Below are 25,792 nucleotides of genomic sequence, written 5' to 3'. Positions count from 1 at the left end.
TAATTTCATTCTCCACCTATTTTTAGTTGAGATATAATCTTAAAAAAAAAAATTAAAGAGCAAATGAATTTTAAAAGTAAGATATTATGATTTTAGTACTTTGTCCGTATGATAATAGAGAATTCCATTGTTTTGCGTGATTTTGCAAATTTAACATCATTTTGTTTTTTAATGATATCTATGCGACCCTTGATTTTTCGCAACTAACATCCACATAAGACAATTCTTCCAAAAAATGTCAAGTACTACAAATTCAACATTTATAAGATTTGATCGGTTTGAAATACAATATAAATAATTGCATTAAAAATAAGATTATAATATAAAACAAATTAAAAATTAACTTAGAATTTATTTTGAGATTTTCTACAAAAATGCTTAAAAAAAATTCTCTATGCAGAATCCTCATTTTTATTTGATCTTTTTTAATATATTTAATATAATAACCTCTTTCATTGGTAATAAAATACATAAAATATATTAAAACTTTAGTGCGTAATTTGAAATATAAATGAGATTAGACAAAATTGGAACCAAGAAAAAAGATGCTTTCAAATTAAATAAAAAGGATTCTAACAAAGCAATTTAATTCATTTTGTATCGTACAAATATAAATATAATTTATTTGTGTTGTGTATGGGCTACCGGAAAAGATATGGTTCGATTTCATTATACGGGTCGAAAGTAATCGAAAAATCCAAATGAAGTAGAGTATTTTTGAAATCTTGAATATGACGCTACCAATAATTGTACTAATTCACATATGTTTCTATCAATTAGCACTAGTTGAAAAAAAAGAAATAAATAAATACATAAATTAAATATAAATATTGAAATCTTAATTATGTAACTATTAAGTAATTATGTTACTATTTAATAATTAATATTTAATAATAATGATTAGATGAACAAATGAGAGTAAAGATTAATGGGATGAATAAATTCGTGTTGAAATTAATTGGATAAGCAAATTCGTGTTAAAATTAACCAAACAAAGTAAATTCGTGCTGAAATTAAGCGAATCATCAATCTAATACCGATAATAAAAATAATTTCAAAAGAAGGTAAAGTATATTTCTTGAGTCCACTTATTAAGTAGCAAAGATATTAATGAAATTGGTAGTTACGAAATTAAATTAAAAGAAATGAGTAGTTACATTATCTGCATCGTAGCTTAAGTAAATTTATTCATAGTAAATAGTAGCAATATAGGAAAAGAAAAAGAAAAAGAAAAAGAAAAATTTATTGAATTCCGGCGACACACCTCAGACTCGGCAACTAACCAGAAAGAAAAGTGAGGAAGCATAGCATAGCATAGCATAGCAGAGGAGCAAAGCATTGATGTTGTAAAGAAAAAGAGGAGATGCAAATTCGCAGTCAAAGACACAGCAATCTGAATGATGCAAGGACTTCACCATCAACAACAACAACTCGCTGCTCTTCTCAACGTTGCTCTCCCCAAAGACGATTCCGCTTCCTCCTCCTCTTCTTCTACTTCGGCAGCTGCCACCACCACCACCACCACCACCACCACCGCTTCCACCTCAACACCTGCTCCACCAACTGTGAAAGTTTCCAATTCGGATGATGACGACTCTTCTCGACTCGCTGCCATTAACTCGCTCCACCGCGCAATTCTTTTTCCTCCTAACTCTGTCCTAGTCGCTCACTCTGCTTCTTTCCTTTCTCAGGGTTTCTCACAGCTCCTCAACGACAAGTATGCCTTCCTTTCCGTCATTTTAATTTCATTTTATTACTGGTTGTCGTTATTATCTTTAATTTGTTAACTCTCATTTCAACGATTGTAATTTAAGTTGATGGAAAGGAAAATTGTTCTTTCGTAATGTACGGAGAGAACTTATTAATCCTCTTATGAAATTTATAAGGTTGTATGAGATCAAATCATTTTCTGAGCTTCCTTTGAATTGTGAACTTTGACCAAATGGCATATCCATGCTAAGTGAAAGGAATTTTTAATTTTGAATAATCTGACTGGAGTTTAGAGTTCAATGTAATTTTCTATTATACTCTAATTCAGGTCCTATTCAGTGAGGCAATCTGCAGCTACTGCATATGGGGCTCTCTGTGCTGTGCTGTGCTCTATCCTCATGGGATCTAATGGAAGGCAGAACCATGTTATGCTTGGAAGTCTGGTTGATCTTTTCATTGGTTGGGCATTGCCATTGCTTAGCAATGTCACAGCTGGTGATGGGACAACAGAACTGGCAGTGGAAGGCCTTCGTGAATTTCTTAGTGTTGGAGATGTTATGGGGATTGAGAGATATGTTTTACCAATCCTCAAAGCGTGCCAAGAACTTATGGAGGATGAAAGAACCTCCTTGAGTTTATTACACCGTCTTCTAAGTGTTTTGGCTTTGATTTCTTTGAAGTTTTTTAGAATTTTCCAACCTTATTTCCTTGACATTGTTGATGTGCTTCTTGGCTGGGTGCTGGTACCAGATCTTGCAGAGTCAGATAGAAGAGTTATTTTGGATAGCTTTTTGCAATTTCAGAAACATTGGGTTGGGAACTTGCAATTTTCTTTGGGATTGTTGTCGAAGTTCTTGGGTGATATGGATGTATTGCTGCAGGATGTCAGTTATGGAACCCCACCCCAATTTCGTAGGTTACTAGCATTGCTTTCTTGTTTTTCAATGGTATTGCAGTCCACTGCTTCTGGATTACTAGAAATGAATCTCCTTGAAAAAATTAGTGAATCTCTTAGTCAAATGCTTCCTCAGTTGATGAGATGTATATCTTTGGTTGGAAAAAAGTTTGGGTGGTCGAAATGGATTGGAGACTCTTGGAAGTGCTTGACTCTTTTGGCAGAAATATTATGTGAAAGGTTTTCTACTTTTTATCTTCTTGCAGTTGACATTTTATTTCAAAGCCTTGAAACTAATAGCACGACCCAAGCTGGAGCTGACAAAATCTCCTCCTTTCAAGTTCATGGGGTGTTAAAAACGAATCTGCAGTTATTATCTCTGCAGAAACTTGGCCTCCTTCCTTCAGCAGTAAAGAAAGTAATACAATTTGATGCCCCGATATCTCATTTGCGTTTGCATCCTAATCATTTGGTGGCTGGAAGCTCTGCTGCCACCTATGTGTTCTTGCTTCAACATGGAAATGATGAAGTTGTTCATTGGGCTATGATTATGTTAATGGAAGAGCTGGAGCTGTTAAAGGATATGTTAAGGGAAACTTCAGAGCTCGGAGATGGGGTTAGGAATGTCACTCGTTCTAGGTCCTATTCAAAAGCAGAATTGCTTGCATTAATGAAATTTGATTTGAAAGTTCTATTAACTTGTGTTTCGTCCAATGGCATCAACAATTTGATTAAACAACCAGACATTCTTGCTATTTATCTTAAGAGATCAGAAGAATTAACCTGTTTTATTACTGAGAAATTAGATCCTTATCTCCTACCAATTAAGGGCTATCTAGAGCTGCAAGTCAATGTTATCAAGACAATAGACAGGCTGACTGCAGTTGAATTTGTGACCAAGTGCTGCTTAGTGAAACCAAATAGTGAGAAAGCTTCTATAGAGAACTCTGTTGAAAAGACCCACCATAACACTTTTTTGGGTGCACATTCTATTGTTACAATGGAGCATCTGAGGAAATACAGTGTGTTTCTTATCAAAGCTTTACATGTTTTTTCCCCTCTTGCAGTTAAGGTAGCAGCCCTAGAATGGATCCAAAATTTGTCTCAAAATCTTATTGCCATTTATGAGAGTTCAAATGAAAACCCTCTTTTCTATGAAGGATTTGGATACATTGGTAGTGTTGGAAACCTTATTTTCTCAGTACTTGATGTTGCATTTGACAGGGAGCCAAAAGTAAGGTTGCATGTGGCTTTAGTTTTGGAGGAGCTTCTGAAAGCAAGACTCATAGAGCCCATGTTTTTCTATCCCATAGCTCAAGTGGTTTTTGAAAAACTTGGTGATCCAGATATTGAGATAAAAAATGCATTTGTTAAACTGCTTTCCCATTTTGTCCCTACTACAATGTATTTGAGGGGTTTACATGCTTGTGGAGCATTCATCAAATCTATGCCCAGTGCGCTTGTTCTGGGCAACAGTTCTAATTTGCACTGGAAGCAACTATTTGCCCTGAAGCAGCTGCGACAGCAACTTCATTCTCAGCAACTTGTTTCAATTTTGAGTTACATATCTCAAAGATGGAAACTGCCACTATCTTCTTGGATTCAAAGGCTGATTCATAGCCGTCAAAGTTCAAAGGACCAACTTGTTGTAGGACAGCTTGAGGAAACAGGGAAATTTGGTGCCAATGTTCTATGGTTAGACATAAAAGTGGATGAAGACCTTCTTGAAAGGATTTGTTCGGTTAACAATTTGGCTGGTGCATGGTGGGCTATACATGAAGCAGCTAGATATTGTATCATAACGCGACTCCGGACTAATCTTGGTGGGCCCACCCAAACATTTGCAGCACTGGAGAGAATGCTTTTGGACATAGCTCATGTGCTACAGCTGGATGTTGAACAGAATGATGGAAATCTAAGTATAATTGGTTCTTCTGGTGCCCATTTGTTGCCAATGAGGTTGCTACTGGATTTTGTTGAGGCCTTAAAGAAGAATGTATACAATGCCTATGAAGGATCAGCAATTTTGCCATCTGCTACACGCCAGAGTTCCTTATTCTTTCGGGCGAACAGGAAGGTCTGTGAGGAGTGGTTTTCTCGCATGTGTGAGCCAATGATGAATGCTGGATTAGCCTTACAAAGCCATGATGCTACAATTCAATATTGTGGTCTACGTTTGCAGGAGCTCAAGAACCTAATGACTTCATCTTTGAAGGACAAGTCTAGATCACAGTTAGCTGAGAATCTTCATACTATTAGGGATAAATTTTCTAGAGACATTTTGAGAGTTTTACAGCACATGTCGCTGGCTCTGTGTAAGAGTCAAGAACCACAAGCCTTGGTTGGGTTACAACAATGGGCTGCAATGACTTTTGCTTCTTTGCTTGTGGATGAGAACCAGTCTCAGAGTCAGAGCGGAATATCGCTCCATTTTGCATGGATCACTGGTCTGGTGTATCAGGCAGAAGGCCAGTATGAAAGAGCTTCTGCTTACTTTATTCACTTGTTACAGGATGAGGAATCACTTAGCTCTATGGGCTCTGATGGTGTACAGTTTGCTATTGCACGTATTATTGAGAGCTATACTGCTTTATCTGATTGGACAGCGCTAGAATCTTGGTTATCGGAGTTGCAAACTCTTCGATCTAAACATGCCGGAAGAAGCTATTCGGGCGCTTTAACTACAGCTGGCAATGAAATCAATGCAATTCATGCTTTGGCTCGCTTTGATGAGGGTGATTTACCGGGGGCTTGGGCATGCCTAGATTTGACACCTAAAAGTAGCTCTGAACTCACACTTGATCCTAAACTAGCCTTACAGAGAAGTGAGCAAATGCTCTTACAGGCAATGCTGCTCCTTCTTGAAGGGAAGGTGGACAAGGTGCCAAATGAAATACACAAGGCCAAGGCAATTTTGGAGGAAATATTGTCTGTTTTGCCACTTGATTCTTTAACAGAAACAGGGCTACTTGCTAGTCAGTTGCATTGCATCTTTGTTTTTGAAGAATGTCACAAGCTTAAGGGCGACTTAGTGAAATCCAAGCAACACCAATCAATATTAAGTTCATATGTCGAGTCAGTGCACTCTGTAATGAATAGATCTGATCAAGATTGTAATCCATGGTTAAAGATCCTTCGGGTTTATCGAACTAATGTTCCAACTTCTCCAATCACTTTAAAACTTTGCATGGGTTTGTCAAGATTGGCTCGTAAGCAGCAAAACCTAATGTTAGCAAGTCGACTGAACAACTATCTCCATGGTAATGTACAGAGTTGTTCTGAGAAGAGATATTGTGATTTTTTATCATCAAATTTGCAATACGAAGACATCCTTCTCATGTATGCTGAGAACAAGTTTGAAGATGCTTTTGCAAATCTTTGGTCATTTATCCGTCCATACATGGTAACTTCTGCATCAATTTCTGATTCAGATGATAATATTCTGAAGGCCAAGGCATGCCTGAAACTTTCAGGTTGGTTGAGAAAGGACTATCTTGACCTGCATATGGAGAGTATCGTGTACAAGATGCGAGCAGATTTTGTTGTTGATGATGTATCTTTGCTTGGCAGTGGTGGATTATCTGACACTGTTGAGAACTCATGCTCTAAACCAAGTTTGAGTGTTGTTATTGAGGAAATTGTAGGTACGGCTATAAAATCATCTACACAACTGTGCTCCACAATGGGAAAATCATGGATGTCTTATGCTTCATGGTGTTTCAGTCAGGCCAAAGACTCCCTCTATGCTCCACGTGAAACTGTTCTCCAGTTCTGCTCTTTCTCTCCTCTACTTATTCCAGAAGTTCTGCCAGAAAGATTCAAGTTGACTGAAGATGAGAGAGCCAAAGTGCATTTTGTACTTCTGCAGCTATTTCAGGATGAGGGTGATTCTTTCCTCAGTGAAGGGCAAGACTTCAAAGTTTCGTTTGGCATGCAGCATTTAAGAAATAACAATCATGTGGAGTCTTTGGTGCAGCAGGTAGTGGATATAATTGAAGCTGCAGCTGGGGCACCTGGATCAGAAAACTCCAGTGGTGATTCCCTTTCTGATACTCTTGCATCTCAGTTGCATACATTCCTACATAGAAAAGCTGGTCTAGAAGAAACAGATATTTCACCTGCAGTTGATGATTTAATAAATGTTTGGTGGTGTTTGAGGAGAAGACGAGTGCATCTATTTGGCTGTGCAGCTCTTGGTTTCATGCAATACCTTACATATTCGTCCACTCAATTTTCTGATCGTCAGTTGGCTGGCTCAGGAAGTGAATTTGAGAAACTAAAAACTGGCAGCTATATTTTGAGGGCTACCTTGTATGTACTACATATCTTGCTTAATTATGGAGTTGAGTTGAAAGACACAATTGAACCCACTCTGTTCAAAATACCTTTGTTGTCATGGCAGGTTGGAATCTCTCTCTCTCACTTTCTAATTATAAACAGGCGCACAGCTTCTTATATATATATATATATATATAGTTGTTTACATGTGCTTTTACTTCTGGTAGGAAATCACTCCCCAACTGTTTGCTCGTTTAAGTTCTCATCCTCAACAACTGGTTCGGAAGCAGTTGGAGGGCTTACTGATGACGTTAGCTAAGCAGTCTCCTTGGTCCATAGTGTTCCCAACTCTGGTTGATATAAATGCTAATGAAAAATCCTCAGAGGAGCTTCAGCAGATCCTGGGATGTCTGGTAATGGAAGTTCTATTCATCAGTTTGCAATACATGTGCATTTTCGATATCTGTAAACTTTTTTTTACTGAGTTGATGATTTGAAATAGTTGGTTCTTAGACACTTATTTCTTTTCTTCCCTGACCCCAAATACAGCCACTTCTGAAACATTCACCTTTATGGACATTTTTAAAACATGATTTTATGTTGGTTTTGACCTGGGAAATCTGCTACAGTAACCAGAAATGAGCACCAGGCTACAAATTATTGGTGTTGTAAATAGATATGGTTTTACATCTTGTATTTTCAATCCTCCTATATTCATTATTTTTACTATAATATATAATGTTTATTTTGTTCTAATGCATAGTGATAATACATAGAATCAGATATACATGTGACTTGCATTTGTTTTGTTCACGGAATTTCCAATTCAAATTAAAATAAAATGTACAAAAATTTGATTAAATTTTTCCTTTTTTAAAAAAGAAAGAAAGAAGAATGCCTACCTCCCTCTTTATAGAAGGAGAAGAAGGTACCAGCAACATTGGGTTTTATTACAATATAGCTCATGATGTTCATATGATAGTGCTGTATAACCTCATACAATAACTGTCCTTGCAAGCATCTGTGCAGTTATTTCTGTTTTAGTGAAGTATTTTTGGCTGGATTTACTATGGCCCCACTGAAGACATTATTTGCCCACAAAAATAATACCTTACATTTATTTCACTATAGTTATCTATTTTTATTCAATTCCTTTCACTTTTTTTTTTATTTTTTTTTTAATTTTTTTTATCATGTTTCATGTTTTCTTTAATATTTCTTACAAGTTACAAATCTTGATTAGAAAAATCAAGCCAAATGCGCTCAAGTGCTAAAAATAAGTTGAAAATACACTTGATTGAACAAAAAGAAAACTTGACATGGCAAAAGTTGCAAGACTTCAAATATGATTAAAGGTGCTTTCATCATTGAAGCCAAATGGCCAGTTTCAGTAGGTAATATGCTACAGTTATGTATAAGAATATGTTGTAATTTCCTTTATTCATCCTACCTTAAATATTTAAAACCAAGTTTGGAATCATTTATATTGCTCTATTACCTCATAAGGGTGTTGGATTGTCATGAACTGATCAGTTCAAAAAGCTTTTGTTTACAAGGTCATTATTTGTCAGTTCAGCACAGCTTCGAACACCATAATAAATGTGATTAAATTTGAAGCTTGGTTGACATTTTACTTTGAAGCTTTTTTCATGGACTCCTTGTTTGCTGAATTATTTGTTTCATTTGAATCTTCATATTCTCATGAAAAGATTGAGATGGATATGAGAAAATTTGAGAACAATCTTGTCCCATGCAGAGAGACCTGTACCCAAGATTAATCCAGGATGTTCAACTCATGATAAATGAACTTGGGAATGTTACTGTTCTTTGGGAGGAACTGTGGCTTGGGACACTTCAAGATCTTCATGCAGGTATTTGTTGAATAGAATCATGAAATTGTGTTAGTCATATTTGTTTTTAAACTGTGATTTGCACGACTTCATAAAGTGTCAAAGTTGTGTTCTGTCTTTTGCTTCACATAATACCAATATTCTGAGAAGATGATGTGTATGTTCTTTCTTCTAAACCTCAATCTAGAATGAACTACCATGTCGCAGTTGGACCCTGAATGCTGCATTCTAGTTTCTAGATACAAGTCTTCATATGGTCAAGGTTATATATAGAGGGTGTAGTTTTTGGAAATCATATTTTTCTTTTGGAACCATTGATAAATCTCCAATTTTGTCCTTTTTAGGATGATAGACTTGGGTTTCGTTTGCCATCCTTCTGTTCCTTGTCAACTTATTTTGTTCTGCTTGGTGTTAAGATCTGACTGTAATTTTATTCCAGATGTGATGAGGCGCATAAGTGTGCTGAAAGAGGAAGCTGCACGAATTGCAGAGAATGCCACTTTAAGTCTGAGTGAGAAGAATAAGATAAATGCTGCTAAATACTCGGCCATGATGGCTCCCATTGTGGTGGCCTTGGAACGTCGGCTAGCTTCAACTTCTCGCAAACCCGAAACTCCTCATGAAGTATGGTTCTGTGAGGAATATAGGGAGCGACTAAAGTCGGTCATTTTGACATTCAAGACTCCAACTTCTGCTACTGCACTTGGAGATGTGTGGCGGCCATTTGATGAGATTGCTGCTTCATTAGCATCCTATCAGAGGAAGTCATCAATATCATTGGGAGAAGTTGCACCACAACTGGCTTTGTTGTCATCTTCTGATGTTCCAATGCCTGGTCTTGAAAAGCAAGTTGCCATAACTGAATCTGACAGAGGTCTGACTGCAACTCTTCAGGGAATCGTTACAATTGCCTCTTTCTCTGAACAAGTGACTATCTTATCAACCAAGACAAAACCTAAGAAACTGGCTATACATGGTTCCGATGGTCAAAAGTATACTTACCTTCTGAAAGGGCGAGAAGATCTGCGCCTTGATGCCAGAATTATGCAGCTTCTGCAAGCAATAAATGGTTTAGTGCATTCATCGTCTGCAACTCATAAGCATTTACTTGCTATACGCTATTATTCTGTGACTCCAATCAGTGGTCAGGCTGGCCTTATTCAGTGGGTGGAGAATGTGATAAGCATATACAGTGTCTTTAAGTCTTGGCAAAACCGCATACAGCAAGCTCAGCTCTCGGCAATTGGTACAGGAAATGCTAAGAGTTCTGTTCCTCCACCTCTTCCTCGACCAAGTGATATGTTCTATGGCAAAATCATACCAGCACTTAAAGAGAAAGGAATAAGGAGAGTAATTTCACGACGAGACTGGCCTCATGATGTTAAGCGTAAAGTTTTTCTTGATTTGATGAAGGAGGTTCCTAGACAGCTACTTCATCAAGAACTATGGTGTGCTAGTGAAGGGTTCAAAGCATTCAGCTTAAAACTGAAAAGGTAATTTCTAAAAACCAGGAAGAATCATTTTTCCTCCTGCTGAAGCTTCACTTGTCTAATCTCAAGTGTTGTAGAACTCATAGTTATCAGAGATGCAAGGCATGCTAAGGTGCAAGGGGGTTTGGAGCCTGAGCGAGACAAGAGGCACTAAAGAAAAATAATGCTCCCTCCAGTCTCAAATATATGTCGTTTTAGGATTATCAATTTGGTCTTTTTTATATAATGTTTTTATATTATCACTTTTGACAAAAAAAAAAATCTCCAATTTGATCTTATTTATGGCAAGAGAAACTTAGTAATTAGTGCAAATAATTTAAATTAGGGCATGTTATTTAAGAAGAAAGAGAATTTTTGCATAGGAAGTAGAGATTTAGGAGAGAAGTATTGAGGGTAAATAAGTCATTTTAATATTCTAGGTAATATTTTATTGGTTTTGATGAAAAGCCTTAAACGACGTATATTTGGGACCGGAGGGAGTGTATAAATTCACGAATAACAACAATTAACTTCTATAATGTAACAAATAATCAAATACTAAATCATATCCAATTATCCATATCTTAATCATAAAATGCATGAAATAAATTCCAAATTAACTACTAACTTTTCCGTAATCATAAACAACATAACAACAACATCAAAGCCTTAGTCCCGAAATGATTTGGGGTCGGCTAACATGAACCATCATATAAAACCGTGAAATCAAGTCGTGTCAGCGACACAAATTCGCTCTCTCCACTCGGTCCTATCCACTACCATATTTTCCTCAATTCCCAGTAAACTCCTATCACTCTCGATCACCCTCTTCCAAGTTTGCTTAGGTCTTCCCCTACCCCTCACCACTACATCCCTTTGCCACTATTCGGTCCTCCTAACCGGCGCATCAAGCGCTCTACGTCTCACATGGCCAAACCACCTTAGTCGGTTTTCTCTCATTTTATTCTCAATAGATGTAACCCCTACTTTTGTCCTAATTATTTCATTACTCACCCGATCCTTTCTCGTATGACCACACATCCATCTCAACATACGCATCTCCGCCACCGACATCTTATGGATGTGACAGTGTTTCACTGCCCAACACTCCGTACCATATAACAATGCTGGTCTGATTGCCGTGCGGTAGAATTTTCCCTTCAATCTATTAGGCATGCCGGGGTCACAAAGGAAACACGTAGCACTCTTCCACTTCGACCAACCAGATTTAATCCTATGAGCAACATCTCCATCTACTTCTCCATCCGTTTGGATAATAGATCCTAAATACCGGAAGCAATCCGAGGCATGAACAACTCTCCCATCTAGGGTGATTGTCCCTGCCTCCCTACTCCTATGGCCGCTAAACTTACACTCCAAATATTCTGTCTTACTTCGGCTCAACTTAAAGCCTCTAGATTCTAGAGTTTGTCTCCATAGTTCCACCTCTAGATTCTAGAGTTTGTCTCCATAGTTCCAACTTCCTCTCCACTCCTTCTTTCGTCTCATCAACCAACACAATATCATCTGCAAACAACATGCACCATAGTATACCATCCTGAAGTGAACTTGTTAGTTCATCCATAACGATGGCAAAAAGAAATGGGCTTAGTGCGGAACCTTGATGCACTCCAATCGTAATAGGGAACTCTTCAGTCTTCCCAACACTAGTACGTACACTCGTGCATGCTCCCTCATACATGTCCTTTATGATGTCAATATATTTCCGCGAAATGTCTTTCCTTATCAAGGCCCACCAAAGTACTTCTCTTGGTACCTTATCATATGCTTTCTCCAAGTCAATGAAAACCATATGCAAGTCTTTCTTCTTATTTCGATAGTGCTTCATTAATTGTCTCATTAGATGGATGGCTTCCATAGTTGATCTTCCCGGCATAAAGCCAAACTGGTTTTCCGAGATCTGCACCGTTCTCCTTAGCCTTTGTTCGATCACTCGCTCCCAAAGTTTCATAGTAACTAATAGTCTAATAACTACTTTTCATCAAGACGAAAGTCTCCATTTGATATATTTCTGAATTCTTCAAAATGGAGCAGCCATTTTTTTTTTTGTGTTCTTTGCGATAGAAATATCGTCCAAATTTTCTTTCCTTTTCTATTTATTTCTTTTTATTGCAATTTAATTTCAGGTGTAAATCATATAGATAAGAAAATGATGAGATTAAAACATCATGTTTTTAAGTTGGATCCTAAAAAATACTTTGTAGCTTCTAAATCTGCATCTAGGCGTACCTCCGGCAAGGTGCTAGGCTTAGAAAGGTGCATTCAAAGGCGTCCTCTAACATAGCCTGTCTTTTGGCTTCTCAGGCGACACGCCTGGAGCCTAGAGCCTCTTGAGCCTGAGGCGTGCCTTTGATAACTATGGTAGAACTAGTTCTAGAGGCTAATGCTGTTACACAAGTTGCACTTTTATAGATATGTTCACATGTTTCACTGCTTTTTTATCCTTTTTTATTTGTTATTTTCTCTCTATGAGCATTTATGTTGTATGTCAGTACTATCTTCTAGAGTAAAATTTTGAACAACTTTTGTTGCAAAGTTACCGAATAATCGTAACAGTTCCATATAATCTTTCTTTCTCTAGATATCTGGATTTATCAAATTTCTTGGTCAAAGGTGATTAGATTAAATGACAGAAAAGTAAGTGATGTACTAAGGAGCTTAGACTGTAAAAATATTGTAGCAATGCCTTTTATACTTCATGCTTTCTAAATTTTTTAGATGTATCCCATCCCCTTATTTGATTCTTTGTTTTCTAGGTATTCTAGCAGTGTTGCAGCCATGAGTATGGTGGGCCACATTCTTGGTCTGGGAGATAGGCATTTGGATAACATTCTTGTAGATTTCTGCAGTGGGGATATTGTACATATTGATTACAATATTTGCTTTGATAAAGGCCAAAGACTAAAGGTTCCAGAAATTGTTCCATTTCGCCTTACTCAAATGATTGAGGCTGCTTTAGGATTGACTGGAGTAGAGGGAACCTTCAGATCAAGCTGTGAAGCAATTATTGGCATTCTCAGAGAAAACAAGGACGTACTTCTGATGTTGCTAGAGGTATTTGTATGGGATCCGCTGGTAGAATGGACACGAGGGGATTTTCACGATGATGCAGCTATTGGGGGCGAAGAAAGAAAGGGGATGGAATTGGCAGTTAGCTTGAGTTTATTTGCATCCCGGGTGCAAGAAATTCGTGTTCCATTGCAGGTAATTAACCACCAACACTTGTGTACTCTTTCCTTTCGGAAGAAAAAATATATTTTTTTTGTTTTTGTTTTTTTTTTTTTTTAATTGAGCTTCCCCATGTTTGAAATGCAAAGTCTGTTGAGTTCATGCTACCTGATTTTTCTTATTTCGGTTACTGCTATCCATCTCTATCTTTCATCTGGTTGCTAAGTTTGTGGAACAAACAAGTAATGTGCTGCGTCCAGGTATATCGGTGTTCTGCATTAATTTGCATTGTTGCCAGAATGTTCTTTAAATTTTGTATGCCCTGATTTTGTTGTTAAGTTGTATACCACACTCCGCAAAAAATATACATTTTTGGAAACTAGGAAGTCTAGTCAATCCTTTTAAGTTTTTTCAATGTTAAAACCTTATGTTATTTATAGTATAGACATTTAGCTATTTAGTGAGACACTATGGAAATATATGCAGAAAGCCTATATGACTATCCAAATTGGTGAAAAGTATATCTTACTCGTCTTTACCAAGTTTGTGTTTTTATTTTTTGTTAGAAAACATTTTCCAGAGTTGATAACCAAAGAATATTTTTCTATAGAGGAAAAAATAAACAAACAATATACTACATTGTCAATGTTCAAGTGAATGGGTACTATATTTTTGTGCCTATTAAGGTAGAACGTAGAATTTATGCATGCATTTTGGTTTGCACTCCCTAAATTGATCAAATTATTTATCAATAACACAAGACTTGGTTAAATTGACAAAACTGAAATGATTGCCTAAAGTGAATACAATGTGAGTGGCAGTTAGTTTTTTTTTTTAAGTTTGCCAGTCCTAATTTTTGTTAAATCATCACATGAACATTGTGTTGACGTATGATGTGAATAGTGTCTGATGTGTTCCAATCGTTATCAGGAGCATCATGATCTCCTATTGGCTACCTTACCTGCTGTTGAATCTGCTCTTGAGGTATGAAGGATTACTTCCCACAGTGTTTTTGCTGCTTAGAAGATTTGTAGCCTATTCTATAGTTTTTCTTTAACAGACAGTTTGTGTTGCAGAGATTTGCTGATGTCCTAGGTCAATATGAGCTTGCCTCTTCTGTATTTTATCGAGCTGACCAAGAGAGGTCCAGCCTTATTCTGCATGAGACATCTGCAAAGTCAATAGTTGCTGAAGCAACTTCTAATTCAGAGAAAACTCGTGCATCATTTGAAACTCAGGCTCGAGAATTTGCACAAGCGAAATCACTTGTTGTTGAGATGGCTCAAGAAGCTTCGACATGGATGGAGCAACATGGAAAGATACTTGATGCTCTAAGGAGCAATTTACTTCCAGAAATAAATACCTGCATAAAGCTGAGTGATATGGCTGATACCTTGTCTCTGACTGCAGCTGTTCAGGCAGCAGGAGTTCCTTTGACCATAGTTCCTGAGCCAACACAAGCACAATGCCAGGATATAGATAGGGAAGTTTCTCAGCTCATTGCTGAGCTGGATCATGGATTCTCTTCTGCCCTAACTGGAGTTCATGTGTATTCTTTGTCTCTGCAAAGAATTTTACCTCTAAACTACCTTCCTACTAGTTCAATACATGGCTGGGCACAGGTGTTGCAACTGTCTGCTAATGCCACATCCTCTGATATTCTATCTCTTGCCAGAAGACAGGCTGCTGAACTTATTGGAAATTTACATGGGGATAATCTTGATTCTGTCAGACACAGTCATGATGATCTTTGTCATAAAGTGGAGAAATATGCAATTGATATAGAGAATGTTGAAGCAGAGAGTTCTGAGCTAGAGAACTCTATTAGGTTGGAGACGGAATCAACAGCCAAAGGTCGTCTTATGTCTACTTTCATTCGATACATGCAATCTGGTGGTCTTCTGAAGAAAGAAGATGCACGATATGATGTTAACAGGGATGCTATGTTGTCTAGGGGGCAGGAAGACAAGGAGAAGGTGTTATCTATTTTAAATGTAGCTGTCAGTTCGTTCTACAGTGAAGTTAGGAATAGGACTATTGACATATTCAATAATTCTGATGGGGGAATAAATTTTAGTGATAGGTTTGGGACTATCTTTTCTGAGTTTGAAGAGCAGGTAGAGAAATGTGTGCTTGTGGCTGAGTTTGTTACTGAATTGCAGAAATTTATTGGGTGGGACATAGCTGGTGCAGAGACAGATGTTGACCATCCAAACAATTATTCTGAAAAAAATTGGGCTTCCATATTTAAGGCTTCTTTGCTTTCCTGTAAGAATTTGATTGAGCAAATGACCGAAGTGGTTTTGTTGGATATATTGAGATCTGCCATTTCAATGAAGTCCGAAGTTATGGATGCATTTGGATCAATCTCACAAATTAGGGGATCTGTTGATATGGCATTGGAGCAGCTATTGGAGGTTGAATTGGAGAAGGCATCCTTGGTTGAACTTGAAAAGAACTACTTTGTTAAGGTTGGCCTCATAACTGAGCAACAACTGGTTCTTGAGGAAGCTGCCCTGAAGGGTAGAGATCATCTCTCTTGGGAGGAGGCAGAGGAGCTTGCTTCCCAAGAAGAAGCTTGCAGGGCACAGCTGGACCAACTTCATCAAACATGGAATGAGAGGGAGATGCGGAATTCTTCTCTCATAAAGAAAGAAGCTGACATTAGAAATGCGCTGGTGTCTTCTGAATCCTGTTTTGAGTCCCTGATTAGTACCAAAGAGGTAGGAGGGCCACATGTTTTAGGAAGCAAAGGACTGTTGGCCATACTAGTTAAACCCTTCACTGAATTGGAATCTATTGATAAAGCATTGTCAATATTCAGTGGTTCTGTTGCTTCTCCTGCAGATGAGGGTTCAAGTTTAACAGATTTTATGAGTACTGGTTACTTGGTATCTGAATACATCTGGAACTTTGGTGGCTTATTGAATAGCCACTCTTTTTTTATTTGGAAAGTGTGCATTGTGGATTCTTTTCTTGATTCATGCATACATGATGCTGCATCATCCACGGATCAAAATTTTGGATTCGACCAGCTCTTTAATGTTGTAAAGAAGAAACTGGAAGCCCAACTTCGAGAACATATTGGTAGATACCTGAAGGGACGTGTGGCTTCAACTTTCTTGGCTTGGTTGGACACAGAAAATGATCGTCTGAAGCATTTGGTTGAGGCAATGAAGGATCTTTCTGCTGAGCAACTGAAAAAAAACGCGAGTGCTGTCAGGAAGGTTCAGCTTATGCTTCAGGAATACTGCAATGCACATGAAACTGCTCGAGCAGTGAGATCAGCAGCTTCCATCATGAAGAGACAGGTAAATGAACTCAAAGAGGCTCTTCACAAGACTAGCCTTGAAATTGTACAGTTCGAGTGGATGCATGATGCATTGACCCCTTCACATAAGAGCAGAGCGACATTTCAAAGGTTTCTTGGTAGTGAAGACAATCTGTATCCAATTATCTTAAATCTCAGCAGGCCTAAATTGCTTGAAGGTATACAATCTGCCATGACACAAATGTCTAGGTCAATGGACGGTCTGCAAGCTTGTGAACGAAATTCTATGGTGGCAGAAGGGCAGCTTGAGCGAGCAATGGGATGGGCTTGTGGTGGTCCAAATTCCAGTATGACTGGAAATATGTCTAATAGAACTTCAGGAATTCCTCCTGAATTTCATGACCATCTGATGAGGAGAAGAAAGTTCTTACAGGAAGCTCGAGAAAAAGCGTCAGATATTGTCAAGATTTGCATGTCAATATTGGAGTTTGAAGCATCAAGAGATGGGGTATTTCGAAGTCCACGAGAAACTTATCCTTTGAGGACTGGTGCTGATGGCAGGACATGGCAGCAAACTTACTTGAAAGCATTAACAAATTTGGAGGTTACGTACCATTCGTTCACTCGTGAGTTCTCACTCTGCCTGATGATATTTACCTATTTTATGTTAGTGGGGCTATATTATAGTTTGTGAATATATTGTTTTTTTTTTGTTCATCATAGGCACTGAGCAAGAATGGAAGCATGCACAGAGCAGTATGGAAGCTGCATCGAATGGTTTTTATTCTGCAACTAATGAACTATCCATTGCCTCTCTTAAAGCAAAGTCGGCTTCAGGTCAATGCCCTTTTGTTTATTTATACGAACACTCTTGCCAACATGAGCATGAGCATATGTTGCATTGTACGATTAAGGACACTAACTATTGCACAATAGCCTAGGAGGAGACCCCTCTACAGATTCTAGAAGAAAAAACAAAGATAGTTTCAAGGAATCACTTGACCTAAAAGTTGAAGCTCGATGACAACAAAACACACCCTCACAAAAATGCGACTAGGTTTTGCTGCATAGGCACCAGCTATTTAATCTTGTATCATTAATTCTAAGACCTTAAGGAAATAAGAAGGAAAAAAATATATCACTCGGAAAACAACATATGTATCAAAGCCAAGAATGCAAATTTCGACAAATGCATCTTACTTTTGTGCATATCTTATGCCCAATAACATTTTGTGGATCAGTTAGCTGATTTTTGTCTGTTGCAGGTGATCTACAAAGCACTGTCCTTGCAATGAGAGACTGTGCTTCTGAAGTCAGTGTTGCTCTCTCAGCTTTTGGCCGTGTAACAAGGGGCCAAACTGCTTTAACTTCTGAATCTGGTACCATGCTTGATGAGGTATTGTTATCCCTACAGCATTTACCACACCTCCTTTTCTTCTACTTTTTCTGTTTCTCCTATTCATTCTATAAGATACTGAAGCATTATTGGCATGATAAGCAGTGTCTTAGGCTGATTTTGTTTGTTACGTGAAATACTTCCGCTCCCAGCTTGATCCACGGAATTCAACTTGTGACCTCATCTGGTCCTAAAGTAAAGTGTCATTGGATACCATTATGTAAACCTTCTGTTATTTATCTGAATTATTGATCCTTTTGTATGGATGCATGTTAGATGGGGCTGGGTTGGAAATGGAAGGTATTTTTGTTGTTTTAATGTACTCAAAGCACGTTTTGAGGCTCTCAAACTTCATAAGTTTGTCTTATCAATCTCAATCTCAATTAGAGTTAACAAAATCGAAAGATAAAGGCTCAATGGAATACAAACAAGTTCAGGGTTAGGTATCTATTTTGCATGTAAGTTTTGAGAAAATTTATTGTAGTTTCATGCTCATTTCAGATTATTTTGAGGCACTTGAATGTTTTTGGCTTGTACTGCTTTAGTGGCTCAGTGCAGTTTGCCATTTTGTGGCATACTGTCCAGCTGGCGTTGTATTATGTTTTTTGCTTTTTCTTATTTTAAGGGGTAATGATGCTGAAATATGATATGTTTTCTGATTGGATTACTTTAGTGACATGCTCAAGTTTTTCTCTATCTTCTTCTATGTTGCACCATTCCATGAATGATATTTTTGGGCTTAATCCATGCCGGTATCCTCAGAGCATTGATTTCAAAGCTAAATATCATGAATTTACAAGAATTTTCCTCCAAACAAAGAAAATATATAAATTGCAACACTATTTATGAGATCAGCTTTAGTATCTTCAATTGTCCTATTAATTTGTGTAAAACAAGTTGATTCACTTGATGTTTTCCACCAAAGCTTTCAAAAGCTAGGATGAAATAGTTGAGTATTTAGACAAGCCTTCTATTTTCCATCTAAGAATAGTAGTTTTTCATTCTTGGCAACTCAGCTGTTATGTTGACACATTATTTTCATGATGTGTTGCCAAGAAATTTTCAAAGTACTCTGGTTAAAATGGATCATTGTGCAAGCCTTTGAAGTGGTCAAAATATACAAAAACATATTACTTTGAAATAAAATGTCCAGGCGATCTGACAGTAATGTCTTGTCCCAATAAGCAAATTAGGACTGTACTCTGGAACAGCGCCTCTAACCTGGCTTGGCTTTACACACATACATGCACAACTTTGAAGTAGAATCTAGGAAGGGTCTGATAGCAATATCTGTAGTATTTATCGGTTAGACCCTATTTGGGGAAGGATACCTTATGTGATCAGGAATCATTGTACCTCTATAAAAGGGGATTTTTCATCGAATAAACTTATGCAGAATTTTAAATAAAAAATATAAGGAAGAGCTGATGATCTCTTAAATCAAAAAATCCACCATCGTTCATTGAGAAAATAGGTCCTTCAAAGAAGGGCAAAAATACCAACAAAGGAATCTCATCTGATTTCTTCATGGGAAGACCCGTGATGAGATCCTTTTCGCGGACCCATAACAATTGGTATTAGAGCCTATCGTCATGGGTAACTTTGAACAATTGACCGCCTAGGTTCAAGAACTGGATCGCGTAGCAGAATCCGATAAGAAATTTAGCCAAGAGCTGCGAGAGTTAAGAGAAGGCATGAAAGGAATCCAATCGTATGTTGGAGTTACACCTTTTGGGAAAAGGAAAGGAACCCGAAAATGGAACTGCAACTGGTAGCCATGAATCAGAGATAACAGGTCATTACAGTGGCCAACACCGAAATTCAAACACCTTTCCAAAATATAGCTGACTTCAGTTTCCTTCTTACAATGGAAAGGAGGATCCTTTAGGCTGGTTGTACCGCTGTGAGCAATTTTTCAGCAATCAAAATACAGACAGAAGAGAGAAGCACAATTATGGTACTACCGACTCGAACAAGAGGAGTCCGGACTCACTTGGGATCAGTTCAGGTCCTATTGTTTGCTGCGTTTTATTACTTAGGAATATCTTTAGTATTTATCAGTTAGAATCCTATTTGGGGAAGGATACCTTATGTGATCAGGAATCATTATACCTCTATAAAAGGGGATTTTTCATCGAATAAACTTATGCAGAATTTTAAATAAAAAATATAAGGAAGAGCTGGTGATCTCTTAAATCAAAAAATCCACCATGGTTTCCTTGAGAAAATAGGTCCTTCAAAGAAGGGCAAAAATACCAACAAAGGAATGCATCTGATTTCTTCGTGGGAAGACCTGTGACGAAATCCTTTTCGCGGACCCATAACATAAAAACACCAGAATCGGGACTGAATGTCTGGAACAGCATTGACAACCTGGCTTAATGCAAATCAGTTTCTTCTGAAGAGCTATATAGTAATGCAAATCAGAAATATACCAATGTTGTTCCAATTGCACATTTATTAAATTACTTCAACAACTGAATTTCTACATTTGCTTTATCAGTTGATTATCTTTTACTTTTCCCTTGTACTCAGTCTTTCTCATGTCCCCTTATGTTGCATTTTTGTGTGATCGATTATGTTGCACTGCTGTTTAGGTTCTTGCGATAACTGAAGATCTGCATGATGTTCATACATTGGGAAAGGAGGCTGCTGCAGTGCACCGTTCTCTTATGGAGGATCTTTCCAAGGTTTCCGTGTTCTATGGCTTGTTCTTTATTTTTTTCTTGATCGTGTTTTTCTGTATGAAAATTTGTAGGTTTGGTGTCTCATTTCTTTATCGGTATACATTTTTATGTCCGTGAAACGTTTTGCTGATCCACTCATGTCTACATTCACATTCCTATGATTTTTTTTTTTTTTTTGTCTGATTTTGGGCAGGCAAATGCAATTCTTCTCCCACTTGAATCAGTATTGTCAAAGGATGTAACTGCCATGACAGATGCAATAACTAGAGAAACAGAGACCAAGATGGAAGTATCTCCAATTCATGGACAAGCCATATACCAATCTTATCGTTTGAGAATTAGGGAGGCTATCCAGACATTTAAGCCTCTGTTACCATCAGTCACATTATCTGTAAAGGGACTATATTTGATACTGATCAGGCTTGCACGAAGTGCAAGTCTCCATGCTGGCAATCTCCATAAGGTAAAATCTTTTTGGCTTAATACATTAGGGTCTCCTTGATCTTAGGCCAAAAACCTGATTGGCTCCCTGAACTTTGAAGATGTCTCATTAGCTCCGTGAACTTGTTTAAAGTGACCTATTACTTGTTTAAAGTGATCTATTGGCTCCTTGATCTTGCTTAAAGACTTATTAGGCCCCTGAATTTGCTTAAAGTGATAAGCGCTTCAACTTGTCCAAATCTTCTCTTACTCTGCCATGTGGCACTTAGGGGTTAATCATGCCACTTTAAGCAAGTTCAGGGGGTAATGAGACATCCTTAAAATTTAGGGGGTCAATCAGGTTTTTTGGGCCAAGTTTAGAGGGGCTCCCATGTATTAAAGCTAATTTGTTTTTCTTTTAACATTGATGCATTTCCATAATTTGATAATAGCTGACATCCAAGTATAATCTCCCTCCTTTGTATGTGATTGCTTGTTTAACTTATGGCAGGCTCTTGAAGGATTAGCAGAAAGCCAGGACGTAAAATCACAGGGAATTAGTTTGTCAAGGCCCGATCTTCACAGCGGGGGCGATGAATTTGACAAGAAGGAAAGGGATAGCCTATCCAGATCTGAAAGTGGGAGCAGTATAGAAATCCTTGGTGATACTGAACTTCCTTCACAAGATAAAGGATGGATTTCTCCACCAGATAGCGTATACAGTCACAGCTCAGAATCTGGAATTATGTCCGCTGAGGCCTGTCTTCTGGATAGGTTAGGTGATCCTGCAGCTGAAATGCTACAATTTTCACATGGGTCTAATTGCATGGTTGTGACAGATTATATAGACTCCGGTCATTCTTCTCAAATTGATCACCAGGAAAATTCAGAGTCTGGTCAATCGGTGATTAAAAGTGAGGGAATGAACAGTAGTGATTATAGTGCACTTGCAGCTTGCAGCGAGTTAAATGAACACCTAAATTCTATGGTTTTTCCAAGTGATAAAACTGTGACCGTCCACAGCGACTCTTTTCAGAGTCAGAATGGGGAAAACTCAAAATTGAAAACAGAGGATAAGGATGATGACTTGTCCTTATCGAGCAAAGTTAAGATTGAAGATGAAACTCGTGAAGCTCTTCAACCTAATTTACTTTCTGGTAACCGAGTGGCTAGAGGTAATGTCAAATATACTTTCGTTAAGTTATTTGGTAGTGCCTTTTAACTTCTTTCGTTTTCTTTTGGTACAATTTTAACTTCTTTCTTAATGGTGTATTAAACCTCATTTTTTGGGATCTTTACTCATCAAAGCATTAATTTCCATAATACCTCTAGAGTCCAAAAGTGAGCCAGTAGATAGTTTAGAATAATGCTTGTCTGTCATATTTTCTGTAGCAACTGATGTGAAATTGATTTTCATGATAGAAACATCTCTAAGAATTGCTAACTGTGAGAATAAACTTTAGACTTGTTTGAAATTAGTTTTTGTGGTCATCTGCAGGTAAAAATCCTTATGCTGTGTCAGTGCTAAGGCGTGTTGAGATGAAAATAGATGGTCGAGATATTTCTGAAAGAAGGTATCTATTTTGTTCTGAAATCTTTGTTAATAGTGCGATACATTTTCTTTTACTAATCATCAACACTGAACATTACTATCTTCGTTTGCCAGAGAAATCAGTGTTGCAGAGCAAGTGGATTATCTGATTAAGCAAGCAATGAGTGTAGATAATTTGTGCAACATGTATGAAGGTTGGACACCATGGATTTAAATAGATAAAGTCGGTGCACCTAACGAAGGGAACAAAGATTGTATGCATGTGCCACTCTGTTGCAACTTCTTGTGCAATTGGATGGATGGACTATGGTCTGGTCCGGAGCATTTTCCTTGTTGGAGAATTAAGTGCTAGACCTATTTCCTGAAAGGAGAGATCCATCCCTTTGGCTTCACCGATTTCAGTTCCCCTCCACAGGTTGAACTATCACCCTCTTCTCTGAGGTATGGCAATCAAAAAGTCGTGAACCGCTGCAGTAGTTTCCGTCCTACTATTCTTTTGATCAATCAGTGACTTCGGGGGCAGAGGGAACACTCGAAGCGAGCATGAACTATGTTACATCTTAAGTATGTGGTGGCATATGCGAGTTCAGAAAGGCTACTTGTGAGAAAGAGCATTTATTTTGACAAACATTCCGAGAGTTCCATCCTGGAGCCAGCTTCTTGAAGATGTGAGAATCTGATGATCTGCTTCCAAGAGGAATTTCATCATGCTACAATAAAAAATGTTGTGTTGATGAAAAGTGAAAGCAGAATCACATTCTCGGACTCGGAGGTGGTGCCATACAATCATAAGGCTTTCTCGAAAAGCTGCCAACATTCAGGTCAGATCGCTAACATCTCCATTTTCCAGTGCATGGAGATATATGCCAATGTTATTCTTACTTCTTAAAAACTGAAATCCTTTGAGGTTACATGATATTCATGTCTGATAATATACATCTTCTATAAAGCCTTCTAAGATTTCATGTAACCTTAATATCTTTTTTTTTTTTCCCATAGTGCCGTATGCTACTTTTTCTTTAGTTCGTTTTATTTTCAAATTTGAAGACTTTTTTTGTTCTTTTCTTTTCCGAGTGCTTCATAAAATGGAGAAACTGCAGAAGCTGGCAACTTTTCTTTCTTTGTACAACCATTGCTTTACTACTGGGACTCCCACTGTCACACTCTAGGATGGAATAATTTGGGTATAAAATAACAATGTAGCTCCACCAAGTGACATTTTTATTTGGTGAATCTATCTTTTGTGCTTCTATTTTATTGGCAATACGATCTAACTTGCGACTCCTCAGAGTTTCAAAAGTATAGAGTTGGGTGATTAACTCACAAAATTTATTGAATTGTTCAAAGTATTAAGAGTAAATTTATTTAAAACTGTTACTGTAAACTGAATTTCTCTTTTGATTACAAGTTTTGGCTTTGTTTGTTTTATGGGATGATAATTTTTTTTAAAAATATTTTTTCTTACTTGACTTTAATATAGGTAACGGGTGTAAAAGGAATTTCTAGTTTTTTTTTCATTATATTTTTAAAATTATGAATGAAAATAAGTTTTCTTTCCTAAAATTAGAAGTTATTTTTCTTTATTTTTAGAAAATTTTATATTGACTAATAATTCATTTTCCTTTCAAGTGTCAATCACTAAAGTTGAAGTGTATCAGGATTCTATGTTAGAGTTGCTCTAAGTGGGTTGTTTTTTAAGTTGTATAGTGGTTAAACGGGGTGATATTGTAAAGACTTATTTGGCCCCTATGAGTATCCAAAATTTTTCCATTTGCCCCCTGTGGTATTATTTTGTAATATTTTCCCCATGTGGTGTTCGCATTTGTGACATTTAACAACAACAACAACAAAGCCTTAGTCCCGAAATGATTCAGGATCGGCTAACATGAACCATCATATGAAACCGTGCAATCAAGTCGTGTCAGCGACACAAATTTGTGACATTTAACCCTTGGATAAAAATATCCAATTTGCTAATTCTTCTTACATGACACAACTTTTTAACACGTGGTATGTATATGTGCCAATTGTTTTATTTATTTATTTTTTCCATATAGACTTTATAGGTGGATAAATAAGAAAAAAATTAATTCCTTATTTTATCCACATATTAAGCCTATCTGGGAATTTTTTAAAAAAAAAATTGGCACGTGTACATGTTTCGTGTTAAAAATCGTGTCATGCGAAAAATTTAAGAAATCGAATAATTTTTCATCCAAATTGGATCAAATGTCACCTATGAGAATACTTAAGGGACCAAATGTTACTAAATAATACCACAGGGGCAAATGAGAAAATTTTGGATACCACAGGGCCAAATAGGGCTATAATCTTATGTACTATAATTTTATGTACAAAGAATGAAATAGATTAAAAAGTTAGGTACTACAATTGTAATTTATCATTTGCTAGCAAACTTGCGAAATTTGCTGTGGGCAGAAAAGGTAGTAACCACAGTATCCAACTTGTTTTTTAATTAGTTAACAGAAGAAGAAAGAACCGCGTGCGCCTTGGTTAATCATATAAAACCACTTTCCCAAACTCTTATAAATCAATCCAACTCAACTGAACCTCCTCAAATATCTTCCACTCCTTTCTATCAGCTTTTGTACTCACCCAAACAAAGTCTTAGATATTTTTCGTCAAAATTAATATGTCTGCGCTAGTGGATATTTGGACACAAGAGTCAGCCAAGCTACGTGAACAGGGTCACACTCTTTCGTCAAGTGGCTCGAGCGCTGAGGCTGAGAGTAGCAAAGTGGTTCAAGCTCAGGGTTCTCCTCGCACCCTGCCTAAGCCTTTTGCTACTTTGATGCATAAAATGAGTGTCAAATCAACTTCCTTGTCTTGTTCTGAGGCTTCATTGTCAATCATTAATAACTACTGTAGTGCCTGATGTCAAGAGAATCTTTTTTTTTTCTTTTTCTCTATTTTCTTGTGTTTTGTTCTTTGAATATCTTGTCTATGATTCTGGATGTTAAACTTTAATGAAGTTGTGATGTTAATAGCTTGAAATAAAATATTGCTATTTCTTTCTATATCATTTGAAGCACTGTTTAGGATGAAGGTTCAATT

At 37.3% G+C, this 25,792-nt stretch overlaps 1 protein-coding gene across 1 annotated transcript; it reads left to right on the top strand.

The window, feature by feature from the left end:
• The first annotated feature begins 1,220 nt into the window (after positions 1–1,220).
• Positions 1,221–23,739, top strand: LOC136207974 (uncharacterized). The gene is made up of 15 exons (XM_065998833.1): positions 1,221–1,717; positions 2,039–7,007; positions 7,111–7,296; positions 8,640–8,754; positions 9,173–10,226; positions 12,980–13,427; positions 14,322–14,375; positions 14,468–17,288; positions 17,386–17,499; positions 17,928–18,058; positions 20,656–20,748; positions 20,939–21,208; positions 21,677–22,340; positions 22,664–22,739; positions 22,832–23,739. The coding sequence occupies exons 1-15, from the start codon at positions 1,398–1,400 to the stop codon at positions 22,929–22,931; spliced, it is 11,415 nt and encodes a 3,804-aa protein (XP_065854905.1). The 5' UTR covers positions 1,221–1,397; the 3' UTR covers positions 22,932–23,739.
• Positions 23,740–25,792: the final 2,053 nt, after the last annotated feature.

The sequence above is a fragment of the Euphorbia lathyris genome, chromosome 10 (assembly GCF_963576675.1).
Source record: "Euphorbia lathyris chromosome 10, ddEupLath1.1, whole genome shotgun sequence".
Taxonomy (NCBI): domain Eukaryota; kingdom Viridiplantae; phylum Streptophyta; class Magnoliopsida; order Malpighiales; family Euphorbiaceae; genus Euphorbia; species Euphorbia lathyris.
The sequence above is the reverse complement of the archived record's forward strand: the minus strand, read 5'-3'. Positions and strand labels throughout refer to the sequence as shown.